This window comes from Mauremys mutica, chromosome 22 (assembly GCF_020497125.1).
Source record: "Mauremys mutica isolate MM-2020 ecotype Southern chromosome 22, ASM2049712v1, whole genome shotgun sequence".
In the NCBI taxonomy this organism is placed as follows: Eukaryota; Metazoa; Chordata; order Testudines; family Geoemydidae; genus Mauremys; species Mauremys mutica.
Window position 1 is genome coordinate 3678554 of NC_059093.1, and position 17234 is coordinate 3695787.

The 17234-nt window shown below is 40.1% G+C and overlaps 1 protein-coding gene across 5 annotated transcripts in view; it reads left to right on the forward strand.

Annotated features, from left to right (window-relative positions):
* Positions 1–17234, forward strand: part of CADM1 (cell adhesion molecule 1) — a 288701-nt gene that overhangs the window by 219548 nt on the left and 51919 nt on the right. For all 5 annotated transcript variants that reach the window (XM_044997064.1, XM_044997065.1, XM_044997067.1 and 2 more), the window contains exons 4-5: positions 2221–2358; positions 4240–4395. In XM_044997064.1, coding sequence (XP_044852999.1) covers positions 2221–2358; positions 4240–4395 — 294 coding nt within the window. The remainder of the gene's footprint in view (positions 1–2220; positions 2359–4239; positions 4396–17234) is intronic.

Here is a 17234-nt window from a genome sequence, read left to right on the forward strand (position 1 = left end):
AGATTCAGAATATGCCAGTTTTTGTTTCTTGTATTCCAGGGCTATTTTAGAGAAATTGCAGCTGTGTGTATACCTGATGTATCTGTAAGGCCCTGAGCATCTAGGTGTGTCAGTTCTTGGCATATTGGGGATGTGTATGCATGTGGGTGTGCTCCTAGCCCTCCTTTCATGGAGTGGAAAACAAAGGCAGAAGCGTCTTCAGTTGCTCAAGAGCAGAGAGCGGCTGTCACTCAGGGTTGGGAACCAGGATCTCAGGTGCTCAAAACACTAGGCTAACCCTTGTTCCCTTGATTAAATGTTCTTATAAAAAGAAAATAAGTCAGAGCATTTCCTTGGTCCTCCTTTCTAGCACTTTATGATGGGATCTTGTACATGGGAAGTAAATAGCACCTATAGTTCCATGTGTTGATGTTACACTTAGTAGTAGCTTTAACATTATGCTTTCCAGTCACATTTTCAATGATAGTCTCTTGGGAAAGCAGAGAAACCTTTCTAGATGTCTCTCACCACTGCTACAGTGAAGGAGCCATCAGTGGCTGCCTGTTAACTTTTCTTTGTCATTTTATTATTTTTTCTCTCTTGCCATGTATTTTAATGTTTTCTGTGACACTATATATATTTATTCATTCACAATGGATTAGAACATATGAAAATCTGAAATATATGGTCTGTTTTACTCATCTTGGAGAAAAACTACAAGTGACTAATTAGTCCTTCGATCATCTGGAAGATATTTATACATTTGTTTTTCATGAGCTTGAAAATGTATGAGTCATGTTTCAACCATACAATTGCTTAATCATAGTGACGAGAACAAAAAAATGTTGAGTTATCTTAGGAAATATCAGTTTAAATTCTTTACTTAAAGGCCTAATAAGGATGGAATTGTATGTATTTGGGTGATATATTCATGTTTCCCTCCTTACTGACTTTTTCATCTTTTTCAGAATTTTAAACTTGTTTTTATCCTGTCTATGGATTGCACGCTACTGTGGTGGTGGTGGTGGTGGTCTCCCTTGGGTATTACACTGTTCCTAAATAGCATTGGATTGTTTTTCACTGATGATGATTACAGCCCTCTGGCTTTGTAGCTCACAGTAGTGTTGTCTCTAGAGGATACTTGCCTTAAAGAGAGGAAAACTCTCAGCTTGCAGTAATTGCAATCTGAAGCAGTTATCTTTGTAAAGATCCAAACTTGTTTCCACATCTTCTCATCAAATCTGGGATTGCATTTGCCTTTTGGTTTATTTTGATGGGCGATGCATTTTCAATTGGAGGCAGTGGCATTCTATTCTGGTCCCAGGCTTGGTGGGTTTTTTTAAGAGCCTAAATGTATTTGATCTTTGCTGGTCATCTTCCACATCTTGAGCCAGAGGCTTGAAACTGAAGAGCAGATGAAAAAAAGTTTTTTACCTTTAGGGAGCTAAACCTATAGGTAGGTACAGTACCTTTAAATGTAATCCTTTTTCTGTTTCCCTTCTCGTGACTGACTGACTAAAATGTATATGAATGCAAGCTGTATTCTTTGTGTGGTATCCCACACATGTAGCATGAAAGAGAGCAGACAATTTACAGGGGACCATGCTTAGCTGGGAGGGACTATAGAAAATGTGAGAATTTAATAAGCAATAGTTGATGAAGCTCAAAGCTGGGCTGAAAACATTTAACACAACTATTAGGAACCTGTGTGTTAAGGGACAATAGTACAAATAATAATTTGATAAATTAAGAGATCTGATAAGTCTGGGTGCGTAGTTTACCCCAAAAGAATCCAACTGTCAGGTTTAAAACAAATAAAAGGAAGTTCTTCTTCCCACAGTGCACAGTCAACCTGTGGAACTCCTAACCTGAGGAGGTTATGAAGGCTAGGACTATAACAGCATTTAAAAGAGAACTAGATAAATTCATGGAGGTTAAGTCCATTAATGGCTATTAGCCAAGATGGGTAGGGAACGGTGTCCCTAGCCTCTGTTTGTCAGAGGATGGAGATGGATGGCAGGAGAGAGATCACTTGATTATTACCTGTTAGGTTCACTCCCTCTGGGTCACCTGGCATTGGCCACTGTCGGTAGACAGGATACTGGGCTGGATGGACCTTTGGTCTGACCCAGTATGGCCATTCTTATGTAACATTGAGTAATTTGTTGATGAGTTCTTGGGTATAGACCAGTTAAATATCAAAATGTACTGACCGTGTTCTGATTTATATTTTGATTTTAGTCCCACCACGCAATTTGGTGATTGATATCCAGAAAGACATTGCCACTGAAGGAGAGGAGATTGAGTTGAACTGCACTGCCATGGCCAGCAGACCAGCCACCACAATCAGATGGTTCAAAGGGAACAAGGAGCTAACGGGTAGATTTATCTTCTAAATGAGCACTGTTTTATAGATAACTGAAGTGGTTACATTTTATACTTTCTAAATATAATATTGTGGTGACAGAGAATAGAAACACTTGGGGTTTTTTTTGTTTTTTTTTTAAATAGCTCAAGCTATTTCAGATGCCATGTCAGTGGCAAAATATATGGGCAGACTTAAATGACAAACGCATCTTAACAATAAAGGACTTTACACCTGTTTTGTCCTTTGGCCAGAATCCAAGTTCAGAGTTCTGGATTTGCTCTTCAGCTGCTGATGTCCTCGGTGATCCCTTAAGGTGTGCGGGGAAGGTAGCTCTTGGCCCTGATTTTGGGGTCAGTGTGATGGCATCAACTGGGGTGTAAAAGCATTTCAGTGCACTTTTATATCTAGCTCAGTTCTTCATGTGGGATTGTGTAGATGTTCGTATAAAAATGAGTTTCTTCTACTCTGTAAAGTCTAGTGCTCGTGAAATTTGTACAGATAAGTCACAACATGGATTGCATAAGATGTGCTGTTTAAGTCTGCGTGCACATGGCATCACCTCTGGTTTTGTCCCATCTGAGATAATAACAGATCCTTACAGAAGTCAGATACAGCCCTGTAAATCTAACCCTCTGCAAGGACAGGATAAAGTCCTCCGGACAGAGGACATATATCCCTTCCCTCCCTTAGCACAATGACACATCCTGAACTTGTGCTGGTAATAGTGGACGGCAAAGCTGCTGCCACATGTAGCATCCCATAGAACCAACTGCTTTCCGGCACCTGTTGTCATCTAAATGATGCATGGATCTTCAAATGGCCTCCTCCTTGGTTTCTTTTGCTTTCTGTAGAGCTCCAGGACAACAGTATTTGACCACTTGTGCTTGACCTGTCCAGCTCCTTTATTAAGCTTTCTCGCTTCAGCAATTGAATTCCCACAGTCCTGTATCTTTGAAGACTGCCGAGCAAGTAGTCGCTTCTTGAAATACCAAATCACCCTGCTGATTCTTTGGCACAGTGGGGTTTTCAAAAACAGAAATAGGGAAACTGAAATAGTTTTCTTTGTTCTTGATTTTATACGGACTCAGATGGAGAGAGAACCAGGATCCTCTTTGATTATGCAGTCTTTCCTCTAAACATAACAGGTTGTTGTTTTTAACAGCTGTCAATGTGTTTTACCTATGTATTATCCACAGGAGCTGTTTTGTGGGCTTGAAGGGGAAGTGTCATGTATAGGTTTCCCTCTTATCCATTTTATCTCCATGGTTTGAACCATAAAAAGTGCAGCTGATAAGCTCATTTAAAAGAGGCAGTGGTTTCTGGTCAGCAAGTATGTGCTGAGTTCATGGAAAACCTCGTTAGTTTTGGTCACTTAACCATGAGCCGTCTCTTTCCTGTTCTGTGTGTGTTCTGGAAGTCCTTCACTCCAACCCACCGCTATGATATTTTCAATGGATCTTCAACAGTGCCACTGTTTAAATATTTTAATTACTGTTTTAATTATGTTAATGCATTTACTCTCTTTCCCTCCTAATAGCTGATGATGGGTTTTCATCTCCATAGCATCTGAATTCCAGGATGCTTTCCAAAAAAAACCCCAAGCTCTTAAATCAGTGGTGCTGTAAGCATCCTGGCATTTTTAATACTTATGACAGTGCACTGTATATTTTAAGTTTTAATGACTTTGGTAGGAGGGATAGCATTACCCACGTGTACACCTCCTTGCCCTTAGCAGTCAGTGCTATAGAGATGAAAGTTGGAAATTTAAGGGCACGTTCTTCCCAGCACCTCTTTTGTCTACCATGGTGACGCCAGCGAGATGATAACGTGATGTTGTCATGAATATGCTCTCCCGTGATTACTCTGTGCTCTCTCCCTCATCTGTCTGGCAGGCAAATCTGAAGTGGAGCAATGGTCTGATATGTTCACTGTGACTAGTCAGCTTTTGCTGACTGTGGGGCGCGAGGACGATGGGGTCCCTGTCATCTGTCTGGTAGATCACCCCGCTGTCAAAGACTTACAGACCCAACGCTACCTAGAAGTAATATGTGAGTACCAGAGCTTTCTATTCTTCTAACGTAGAATGTTTCTCATTTAAACAGAAGTTCAAAACCATTAATTATGTAATTAGGTTTTATTACAGTGTAGATAGGGTTTATAAATGTAGAAATAAAAGTGTTGAGTATTGTTTAATGGCTTAAACAATGACTTCTCCTTGCAGTTTTGCTGTGATGCCAAATTCCTAGTTTTATTCTCTCCACATAGAATAACTTGCTTTACCCAGATTTAATACCTTGAAGGGTTAATAGCTAGGCCTTCTAATTATGTCACAGCAGATTAATTTTAATTTTAAGTCTTAACTTTTTTAACAATGCATGTATTTCTTTAAAAGTTAGCATCACTGCCGAGCTCCATTTAAAGTAACTTACTGCAGTTCTCCATTGGTAAATGTACTGAGAGACACATGCTGGGATGCAAGAGAGACTTTCATAATGCATATAATGGGAAGTATAGTACAGTAGTTCTTTTCTCAATTAGAGCTGCAGAAATGTGTTTAAAAATAGTGAAACCTTTAAGGTAAAGGTCAAGTAAAAGCAGCCTGCTAAAGCAAGCTAATCTTAGGGTTTAATGCTTCTGACTACTTTCAGGATAAAAGCTAGGTAGGACATTTCACTTAGTTCTCTATGAACTGCCATTTATATACATTACATGAGTGATGTACCTAAATAGAAAAAAAAATTGATTTCTGAAAATACCCATGGGGCAGTCCACAGCAGAGATGGCTCATGTTTATATTTGTGACACAGAACACAGTCATGTTAGCATCACTGTGTCATGTTATCAAGTGGAATATGGCTTTTGAAATCAGAAATGCAAACAAACCTGACATTGCTGTTCTCCTGTGCTGAGGCAGTCACCCCAAAGTGGTGAGATGCTAAGATGACTCAAATTTCTTTCTTTTGTAGGTTCATCTCAACCGTAACATTATATAAAGGGAGTGGAGAGTTGTTAATGTTTCATCTATTTCATTATGCAGCTTCATTAAGAGCATTCTGCTTACAATTTTCATACCACTGAAACTAGCATGAAGTAATGTCCCTATAATAGGGAAAACAAAAATGATCAGATATTACCTAAATTGGCAGATACTAGATTTCTTTTGACTGTGCTAATGTGTAATTCATTTATGCAAACTTAATGTCCATTAACATTTCTTGTAGAGCTCCATTAGCTTTAATAATACATTAGCACCTTTGTGAGGCTTGATCAACTACTTAACGGGGAAAAAAATCCCATCTCTCAGATGATATAGGAAAATTGTTTATAAGGGGGTCAGATGAGTAGTTTAAGGTTTTCCTATGGATATTTCTGTGTAATGCCTACCTTTTGGTGCAGTAAAAATGGGTCAGTCTTTTTAACAGCGTGTGCAGTAGGGTTCCTTCTACATTTGTCTATGAAAGAGAAAATAAATCTCTTTTCTGAATCCTTTTGGTTGCAGCTTGTAAAAGGTACCACACAGAATGATGACAAAGTACATTTACACCTGTGGTTATCTGAAGGTCTTGGGGGACATCCAAAACCTTCACTGCATTGGTTTTATCTGTTGCAAAGGGCATTTTTTCCACTTACTGCTAATTTTAGGTCTGCCTTTGGGTGTCTCTTGGGGAGGGAGAGGTGTTAGTCAGTGCTTACCACGAGTTTGTTGGAATGCACTTAATGCAGAGCTTTCTGTAAGAGGATGGGGAAACAATGTGAAATGGTCTTGTTGACTAGCGTGTTTGTCTTCACATTCTGAAATTAACCTGGAGCTTGTGAAAGGCACTAGACGAATAGCTCTGCCAACGATCATTGCTTTTTGATCCACAGAACGAACAAACAGCCCAGGGTATCTGCACAATAAGTGTCCTAACAGTCTCCTCTCTCCCTCTATCAATCTGTGTCAGCCCTCTCCTGGTGTTGAGGGGAGTTCGGTCTCCATGACGTGTCAATTCCTGGCCCTTCTTCTGAACCTGTTGTAGGGGTGGTAATGAAGATTTATATAGTCAGAGGACACTGAATTATACTCATCTCTAAGCTATGTTGGGATAAGTGGGCCTACAAATGTACCCTAATTGTGAGCTCATCTTTGAAAAATATATGAAGGTTTATAAGAGATCACAATAACATAAAGAACAAATGTGGATGCGAGAAGAAGCAAAAGTGAGACAGAGACTGAATTAGTTCAAACAAAAGGCCTACTAATGTAACTCAAGGACTGTGTTAAGATCATGCCTGGTACCCGAGAGAAGGGTGGAACCAGAAATCTATGAACCAGAATTGGTGTGCTGGAAACTAGGCCTCATTGGTGGTGGTAGTGGTGGGGATTCCGCCTATTGCTTCTTTTGCAGGTCCTCAAAGAGATTTTGGGGAGAAAAATTGGCTACTGGAGTGAGCTTCACCCTCATGACAGCCACCTCCACCATTGCTTGGGACCCTGGGCCTTTGTCATCCCAATCCTGAAAGATATCCTGATTTGATGGGGCCAGAGAGAGGGACCTAGATGTCATGACCAACCCCACTGGTTCCAGTTGACTCCCAAACACCACCTGGATGAAAGAGAATTAGACAGTGTAACAGCTCAAACCCATCTCCGCTACCTTTTTTTCCCTCTTTTCCCCACGAAGGAGAGTTTTTTACCGCCTTTGATACCATCTAAGGCCACGTCTACATTTCCCCATATGTCGGCCAAACTTATGTTGCTCGGTGTCCCACCGACACAGCTACAGCCACTCATTGCAGGTGGTTTAATTATGTCAATGGGAGAGATCTCTCCTGTCGGCAAAGAGCGGCTACACGTGAGATCTTACAGCGGCACAGCTGCATTGGTACAGGTGTGCTATTGAAAACTCGCCAGTGTAGACATAGACTGAGGGTACGTCTACACTACCCGCCGGATCAGTGGGTAGCAATTGATCTATCGGGGATCGATTTATCATGTGTAGTATAGATGCAATCGCTCTCCCGTCGACTGCTGAACTCCAGCTCGGCAAGAGTTGGAAGCAAAGTCGCCAGGGGAGCGGCGGCCATCGATCCCGCGCCACGAGGGTGCGAAGTAAATTATTCTAAGTCGATCTAAGATGTGTCAACTTCAGCTACTCTATTCTCGTAGCTGAAGTTGCGAATCTTAGATCGATCTCCCCCCAGTGTTGATCAGGCCTAAGAGACTGTCAAACAAGGGATTTTATTTTTCCTTCTAAAAATCTCTTTCCAGCTAAAGGGAAGGGGACGGAACAAGGGATGTGGTTAAAATGAACGCCTTATTTAATACCTGACATTTCAAATGCTTTAACATTTTTGCCTTTTTTTCCTTTTAATGGTGTTTTCTCCATGGGACTAAGCAGGCTGAGGTCTCTGTATTTCAAACCCTGAACCTTGTTTAACACTGTTTAATGTTGGACAGTGACTGGGTTATGCTAACACCTTTGGTCCATGTATTCAATCTGAATGAATACAAAAGCCACCAAAGAACCATCACATGGAAAGGGCTTCCAGTCAGTACCAGCCTGTTTTGGATCTAACCTGGAGTCCGAGGGGTGAAGGATTCTATAGCCCAGTTCTTTTCTCTGGAGACAGTCTCATATCTATTTTTTCCCAACTTTGTTTTTTGAAGACAATATGGTCAGAGGATTCACTGCAGGCCTAGGGAGGAAGTAAGGAAGGAATTGATGGGATCAGAACTCCGGCAGCGCCCCTCTAAGGGGGTTCCAGGCAGTTCTGTTTATAGACCACTGGGAATTCTGTATATAGACCACTGGAAGAAGAGAAGGGAGCCAGTGTGATTTGATGGCAGAAGTAGGGATCAGAAGATGGGGAGTGGCTGTGGCTGCTGATACTGGGGAGGCTGAGCACCAAAAAGAATCGCAGTGCTGCCGTATCAGCTCTGGGTCCTGCAGGCCACTCTTCTGGCTTGGCACAGACCATGCCATAGAACCATATGGGAGTGTCGGCCTGGACCTCTGTAGCGTTGTGGGGAGACCTGGCAGTGCAGGCTTCTGTCTCCTGAGTCTCAAAGCTGCTACATGTAGGAATAAGCTACGATCCCTTGGTGACCCTTTTTTAATAGATCAGATTCGCACCAGCTCCAGGCAACAGGGAAGAGGCAGCTGGAGCATTTACTTACTTCCACAGTCCTCTCCGTGACTCAGTTTTCTTGTCCCTAAAATGGGAATAATACTAACCTTCCTCGGTAAAGCCCTTTGAGATCTCCAGAGGGGGAAGTGTGATAGAAAAGCTAGTTTCTCTTCAATGTGACTGATGCAGTTCAATGCCTTTTTTTGCCCATTACCCAAAGAGGGGCTACATAAGGTGGAGGAAAATCCACTTGTCTTCTCTGACTGAAGTGTAGATCAGAGCGTCCTCTGACGCAGGGCCAGCCTTTTAAAGAAATTATACTCCTAAAATCAGGCATAATTGTCACTTTCTCAATAGCTTTTTAGAGCTGGGGTTTGCAATCAGAGCGAAGTAGCCCTCCAAATTGCTGTTTCATGCACCCTAGCTGACCACTTTGTTACCTCAGGCTTTACAGAATACCGTATCTCCAAGCAAGTGGCAATTAACATTTGCACATAGTGCTGTGTCAAAACATGTGTTTACATAGTTGTGTTGCTGAGTCCAGAGAGGCATAATTTGAAGGAGAGTTGGTTGCTTTTAAAAAATAAGTGATTGCATTTATTATTGCACAATGCCGGCCTGAACTTACCCTTCCATACAGCACACCATGTCCATGTCTTTGGAATGTCAGCTACTGACACTATACGGGGAGCCAGAGTAGACCATTTTCCCAAGGTGTCGTATACCCCAGCGCTCTTAGTCTGTCAGACTTAAGAAAGAAAGGTGGTGTATGAAAAAGAAAGAAAAGAAGGTATTTGCAGGCAACTTTCAAGTGATGGATCCAGCTTTCAAAGCTTATGAGCTAATATTTGTTGGTTTCAAGTTCAGAATATGCAGGTACACCATAAGGCTAGTAGCAAAACGAACACAAAAAACACAACATAAAGCTTGGAATGTAGGGGAGAGGAAATGGTTGTCATCCTACTAAACAAATCAAAACAAAACCTACAAAAGAGAGCAAAGGCTGAATGAGCTCAACATAATCTGGGCCTTATGGAGGGTAGTCTTGAAACAGAAGTAGTACTTTCAGATGTTCTCCTACATATTTCATAGTAATTTTCCAAGAAAAATGTACTTGGGTTATTCCCTACCCAGTTAATAGCAGCTGTGGTAATGTTTTTTCTGTCATGCTCTTGAAAAAGAAACCTCGCCTCAGATTAACCAACATGTGCATGGTGCAAATGCAAATGATGAAAGAGAAGATTAGTCTGGGGTAGCCATCAAAAGAAGCCAACTGGTTGCAGAAAAGTCCAATAAACAAGTTCCTCCTATTGTCCCCTCAGATGGTGTAAATTACCACTATAAAATAGCCAGGGTAAAATTTCCCTTTTAAAAATTTGGATCCTAAAGGTAGTATTTTCAAAAGCTCCTTGGTGATTTAGGAGCTCAAGTCTCATTGAAGGTTAATAGCACTTCTGCATCTACTTCATGCAGGTGCTTTTGAGAATGCTAACCTTAAATATATATCTATGCCATTAGAAATATATTTTCAGCTGTTAAGAAAAGGAAATCATTCAGCTGGAAATTGAGGTACAAGATGTCAGCCTGCAAAGTGACCTGTTACAATGAGTTTTATAAACGATTCATTTGTATGTTTTCTTGTGTGTTACAGTTCAAAGAATTTAAAGATTTCAGCTTCTCTTTCGTTTACCAACCACTCCTGAGAGCTAACTTTTTTAAATGGCTCTCAGCCGTACTCCCTCGGGCTGAGTGCTCTCTACATCTCCTAAAATAGGCCGGGGTAGGGAGTCGGAATCCATTGTCCCTTAGAGCACCATCTTAGGCCCTGACTTCACTGATCAGAAAGGCGTATGTGCAGCTGTGTTAGCTGTGAAAGCAAAACAGTGGCGACAAGTGGAGTTCTACTGTAGGGTAAATTGGGCAAAGTCAACCACATCCCTGACCTTTGCCTCGCCTGTGTCAGGGTAAAAAATTCAGATGCCTTGTCTCCACTAGGATTTTATGATAAGGTACTGAACCAGCATCCGTTATCTCACTTGAGGGTAGGGATGGAGAGGGAGACATTTGTGTCAGGGAAGGCACAGCCTCAAGTGATGCGGGAAGTAGAGTTGATGTCTCAGTCTACTTACAAGATGTCCTATCTGCTCATGGTTACTATCAGTAATTCATTAGAATAAGGTTAGTGCCCTAGCCAAATTCCATTGTGATAATATTCTGCTCTCCTAATGTTCCCCTGTGGTATCAGTAGGCAGCAAAGTGCTTATCTTTCACTCCCCTGCTGGTAAGCCTACTCATGCAGAGTTGCAGAAAAAAACATGGACTTCTGGTGTTTTCCAAGCCCTTTGGGTGTGCAGTAGAACCTCAGGAATTTGTGTCTCACTATTCCACCAGCCCCATAATGACCCCACGCACAATGGAGTCTTACACCATTTCTTAGCAAAGACGTAGTAAGGCTGTTGCTCATTATGCTTAACGTGATTGTTCTATTTTTACCTGGTCCTCTGCTTATTTGTAAGCATTTTGTCATGTTCTGAGACTGTAAACTCTTAGGGACAAGCACAGTCTTTTATTGTATAGTATACAGTGGTTTGAGCTATCCCTCCCCCCAAGTATGTGATAAGGATAGCTAGCACAGTAGGACTCTGCTCCCTGTTTTGGATTAATAGGGCCGTTATGATGTCTGCTATGAAAGAGACTTAATAGAAAAAGACTACAATCACTTTACTATTGTACTGTGAAGCGTGCAAAGTAATTAAGTGAGCTGCAAGGTCTCAAATGAACTCGGAGCTTGGTTTTTGCCACTCTTATGTTTAGTAGCTCATCCTACTCATGAAGTAACCTAATAGCATTGTGAGTAAAGGGTGTGAAAGTCTGGTCCTTTCTGAACTTTTGAGATAAATGCTGCTATGTGAATGTAGGAGATATTATTAAAATGAAATCTCTGCAGACAAGCAGGCCATAATGTCTTAATAATGTTTTTAAAAGCAAAACTGAGTTTGACAAATGGCAGCTGTGTTCAGTAACAATAACTCTTCCATGCTTGATTAATAGTCACACTAGCAAATGTATAACTGCAATGGATTGATACAATATGCTGCATGGTCTTAGTTCAGACATCTCCAATGGTTTTCGAGTAGCTGTCTCTTTTAGAATTCATTATTGCACGAGAGGTGGATGGGTGTTTGTGTTGCATATAATTTTTAGACAGGAAACAGCAACAAAATACATTAAAAGATCATTAAGGAGTTGAAATGAGAAAATACCCCCAGAAAAATGTGTTAAAGATTAATCTTCAGTCTTTGTGGTACTTTTTCTTTGTTTGTTATAGCACTGGAAATGGATGACAAAGTATAAGCCTTAACTCTGTATTTTTTATTTTGTGGGTTTAAATTCTAATTAATTGAACATAGATTTTTATGTCTACATGCATGTTTATAAAAATATATACCCATGGAAACAGTTGTGACCACTTATTATGCCAGGAGAATTCATTGTACCCAATTATGCTAAAAATCAGCCATATATGTATGCTTTCATACTTTCAGTAATCTTTGTTTCTGGTGAGTACAGATATTAATTGCATGGTATGCAGTGAAGTGATTAACATCAATGTAATTTATCATCTGGAGATTTCTGAACATAAATAAATGAGTTGTTTTGTTCAGTGAGGTGTTGACCCCTTCAGAATCTGAGACTTATGTTTTTTTATTGTAAATATGAAAGGCACCACAATCAGCCAAGTGTTGAGTTATTTGATTTTCTGGGGCATTAGTCGCTCTTGTTTGTGACATTTCCCAGTTGTGTGCTCGTTTGCAAGCTCATTAATAAGGTTTTCTCAGAGGAATGTTGTTGAGAATGAAGAACATACAGTAGGGCCTGGGTTTGATAGTTTCACTGTGAGGCTCGGCAAACATACAGCAGCAGTGTGCAGTTAGATGTTTAAAATGGGAAATAATTCTACACAAAATCTTTGAGTTCAAAGGCCTCTTCTTGTCAGTCTGACTTAGACCAAAGCCTTGTACTTTTTAAAATGAAAAATAAACCATTTTGCTACATGTGGCCCCCAGAAAGCAGATAATTAACCATTTCTTTGTATATGCCTATGATTTTGGTGGCTGTACTTCTGTTATGTTAAGTTTGGCTATAGCAGGACATATAATTGGTGACAAAGGTTGCAGAGTTCACCATCTGAGGAGAAGTGCCTCTAATAGTGTAACTGGCTGTTTAACAAGAGCAGCATGCTATATATTAAATAAAAAACTAATCTCAATAACATCTAGGTGGCAACACGTAAGCTGGACATTCAGACTAAAGGTTAGACACTATATAATGAAAGGATGTCATTGTGTGAAAAAGTAAGAAAAGGCACAATGGGAATAAGAAAACTGGCGCATCTTAACTTTAATATTTCTTTACTATTACAAGTTAAATGCTTAAATCTTCTCTTTATGTTTCAGGGATGACTTTTTAAAAGTCTGTTTTGAGATCAGAAGGGCTCCTTTAGACACACTGTGTGTCAGTCATCCATTTAACTGTTAGTTTAAAAATGAGGTCTATCGATCTGATAGTTGTTTATTTTCTAATCCCATGTTGCTATTCAACCATTATATGGACCATAACATTGATACAGATGTGTGCTTGCTAAGAAGTCTAGATTTATGCACTAATTGCATCTGCAAAGCTTCATATTAAAATGCCAACTGAATTTATTGCTTTTTCTGTTTGCATTTTTACCCTTTAACTCAAAAGTTGTGTTCTTATAATTAAATAGACATTTTCCCCCTCTAACTTAAATATTTTTTCTGACTAATTTTGCTTTTTCTGTAGTTAATATATGCAGTCTGATTTAGAAACTGGTGAAAATCAAAGCTCTATGAGCAATTTCCTTGTTAATTTTAATTTAGACAATATATCATGCCTATTAAAGTAAAAACACAGGTCAAAAACCATAGATTAAGGAGATGAGAATACATATAAAACTTTCGCAAGCCTCAAAGGCTATTGGAAGGAGTATTGTGAAGTACATCTTGCATGATTTTTAAACTAACATAAAGGAAGGTAGACAGGAATTCTTCTACTTCAGCTGAAAATATTTTCTTCTGAGGAAACAGTGTCTCCTGGATCAGCAGAGAGATTAAAACTAGGGATTAACACGATCAGAAAATAGATTTTAACATATTAAGACTTTAAAAACTCAAAACTTAAGCAAGATAATTTTAATTGAGTTATTAGAAGATTCAGTTTCCTAATTTTCTCAGCTGGCAAAAGATTTGGCATTTAAAAAGCGATTCATACTTGAAATCAAGAAACAAAATATTTAATGATGTGTAGAGCTAGTTAATGAACATGTAGAGCTAGATAAAGTCTCATTTTCTCAGCCCCAATGCAAGTTTTCTCTCCGGTCCCTGCGTGCCCAACTTGGGTTACAAACTCCTTTAGCTTATACTGGGAATGTTGTATGCAGTTCTGTAGCTATGGTGGTCCCAGGAGATTAGAGACAAGGTGGGTGAGGTAATATCTTTTATTTCACCAACTTCTGCTGGTGAGAGACACAGACAAGCTTTCATATTTACACAGAGGTAGTTGTCTTCTGGAAATGTTGACATGGCTTGTGCAGCAGCAGGGATGCGGCAGCTATACCTATATATCTGCTCTCTTGAATGAATGTAATAGACTAGAGTGCTAGGTGTTACTGAAAGCGGCCCATTGATATATTTTCTTGATCTATCTGTTCATATATACACACCATGAATTTTAGTGTGTTTTAAACTGCCTGTTTGTTCATTTGGTTGATTTTGAAGGCAGCAATGTGCAAAGAAAACATTCAGTCTGATAGGCTGTATCAGCCATGAGGATCATTCGTTTGTTGCTTTTTCCAGGTAGGAAAAGTCAGAAGTGGGCTGAGTTATGAAAAAGCTCTCTTGAGTTTAAAAAACATTTCACATAATGTTGTTGTATTATTAATGGCTCGGGTCCAACACAATCAGTGTGTATTGAAAGTGGATGGTCCTGCAGGGGCAGCTGTCGTCTGCCCCATATCACTTACACTGAAATTCTTGAAGAGCCATGAGCTATTAGAGTGTGAAGAATCAAATCTGGTATGATTGACACAGCCCCAAAGAGCGTTGTCTGGACTTCGAGCATAATGCAATTTTCTCTCTCACTGCCGCTTGTGATCACTCTTGTAGACAGTGAAATTACTGTACACGGCCACCAAAATTAAATGTACTGCACAGCACTCCCCCATTCTGTATGCGCTGATTGTATTTCTAAGGTGAGGTCTGAGTGTGATCACACTCTCCGTCTCCTTTTTGGGGTTCAGCAAGAAAACAAAATTTGCAGTTAAGCATTTTACTCTTTATTAAAAATGTCAATTACCTTTAGCGTCCGTTGGCCACAGTTTACATCTTTGTTGACTGCCGAGTCCGAACAGCAAACGAGCCACAGAGGCTTGAGCTGCTATTCTGCTTCCACAGGAAGGGCTGTCTCCAGCTCAGGGGCACGTGGGAGGATGAGGAGGAAGGAATCTTACTGTATTGCTCATTTTGCTGTACTTGTTGTGTGCAGAGCACTGGTCTCTCACCACACCTGTAGCTGGCGCCGCTTTTGCAAAAGCTCAGTCCATTTAAAAGAGTTTGACATGCACATATATCTTCAGTAGAAGCTGCAGCTTGTATCCTCTGTTGTTCCCCCACCTTGCATGGTTTTCAGGTGAGGATAATATTTAAGGGTGGTCTCTAATCAAGGCAGGCCTACAGTTTGTACAGCCTAAGAAGTGCTTTGGGAAGAGTTGGAGATGAAAAGCATTGTATAAAGTTAAAACATGAATTAAGCACCACCATTTCAAAATAGGTATTAAGCACAAGATTGTCAAGTTGCCCATGGGACCGTCTGTTTTGCATACAGCCCTGCTGAAAGGTCGTCAGTTTTGGGATGGATAGAGTGACAGCCAACTGCTGCAGAGCATGGAGGGGCATTTCTAGCTGAGGACTCTAGTACAAAATCTTGACCTCTTGAGGAAAGTCCTGGTATCCTCTGTGTACATTCAGATGGTCAGTGACGCCATTCATTTCAGGGTCTCCTCTGAAAGAGACGTGCTCTTTAAACTGTGTGTACGCTCAGTGTATGCTCTTTGGAAAGAGGAAATACCGAATCCATTTTTGCAATAGTTAGTATTAGAGCTAGGCAGGCATAGATGCTGGAACTAGGGGTGCTGCTGCACCCCTTGGCTTGAAGTGGTTTCCATCAAATACAGGGTTTACAGTTCGGTTCAGTGGCTTTCAACACCCCCACTATACAAATTGTTCCAGACCACCTGGAGGCAGGAAGCAGCGTGGCTCTATGTAAAGAGATGAGAAGTAGAGACAGCTTTAGGACTTGCGTGTCAGGATTGTCAGCATCACAGGTGTTATACACTTTGGCACTTGGGCAGATAGGCACCCTATTCAGAGAACACCATTGCTGGCCCGGACACAAAGAGTTATTGACAAGTGACCTCTATGTACAGCACTTTTCATTTCATCGGTTGACTTAAAGACCACAGAACATTGTGCTTTGTCAGGCTGGCATAAACTAATCTACCAACAAGAGAGTAAGAGCAAGTCTCATCCTGGCCTCTTTAAAGGCTACTTTTCGTGTATTTTATAGGCACACTACATGAGTACTTTTAAAGAAATCTCGTCAAATCCAGAATGGCTTGTAGTAAGGTTGGTTGATTGGTTTTCAAATTGGTTGCTGTTGCAGTGGGTCCTTTAGATGGCTGGTGTTTAAGCTTTTGAATGAATTCAGCTTAATAAAGATTCCTTATAAAATTACTTGGGTGGGTTGTTTTTTTTAAAGCCACTGGAAAAGTTGTAAGTGTATTAGGAAACAGCTTTAGATTACTAGAACTAATTGACTACCAGTACTGTACTACTGTGGTGTAGGTGTGGCTCTAACGACTCATCTTTGTTTTTATGTAGAAATCCCACTGTATAATGATATAAAGAAGCGCCAAGATTCGCATTTCAGGGCAGTTTTGTTGTACGTAGGTAGTAAATGTCCATCTGTTGTTGGCCTTATGCCGTCTATTGCTATCTGAGGCATGCAGTAACTGCCCCAGAATATACTACTGCAGGTCTCGTTAATTACAGAATTCTAGGAACTTGGCATTAGAGCCCTGCAATCTGTCGATATCTGAGTTAGATCCGCGGACCATTTTTGCAGATTGGATACGGATACAAATTTTGCATCCACGCAGGACTCTACTTGGCATGTTTAAATATGATGTTTAATAGCTGATACACAGTTATTGGAGACCATAAATTCATCATAAAAATTTCGGTCTAAAGATTTGTTATGATAACAATAATGAATGATTGATAAGACTATCTAGAATATATGTACCAATTACTTTTAAAGATTTACTTTGCAGCTACAACAAATTAAACCATGTAACTAGAAGGTCAGCTGGTGTTTTCAAGTGTGTAAATATTTTATACTAGCCAGTATATGATCATTTTGCGTCTCTAAAATGTTGCAAACACTTACTGTGACTTGGTAAACCAGCACAATGATATTTTTTTAAACAGTCTTATGGTTTCATAGTCGCAAGAAAGATCTATGAGATGGGGATTCATTTATTAAAAAAGCATTTATTGTGTAGCTATCTCAGGAGAGGATTTACTAGCGTACTTTATTCCATTACTGAAAATTATGAGGGTTTAAATTGTTAAACCCAGCCATGGATTTTTTTTTTATTTCCACTATTCCATATGAAGCATGTTAATGAGTTAAA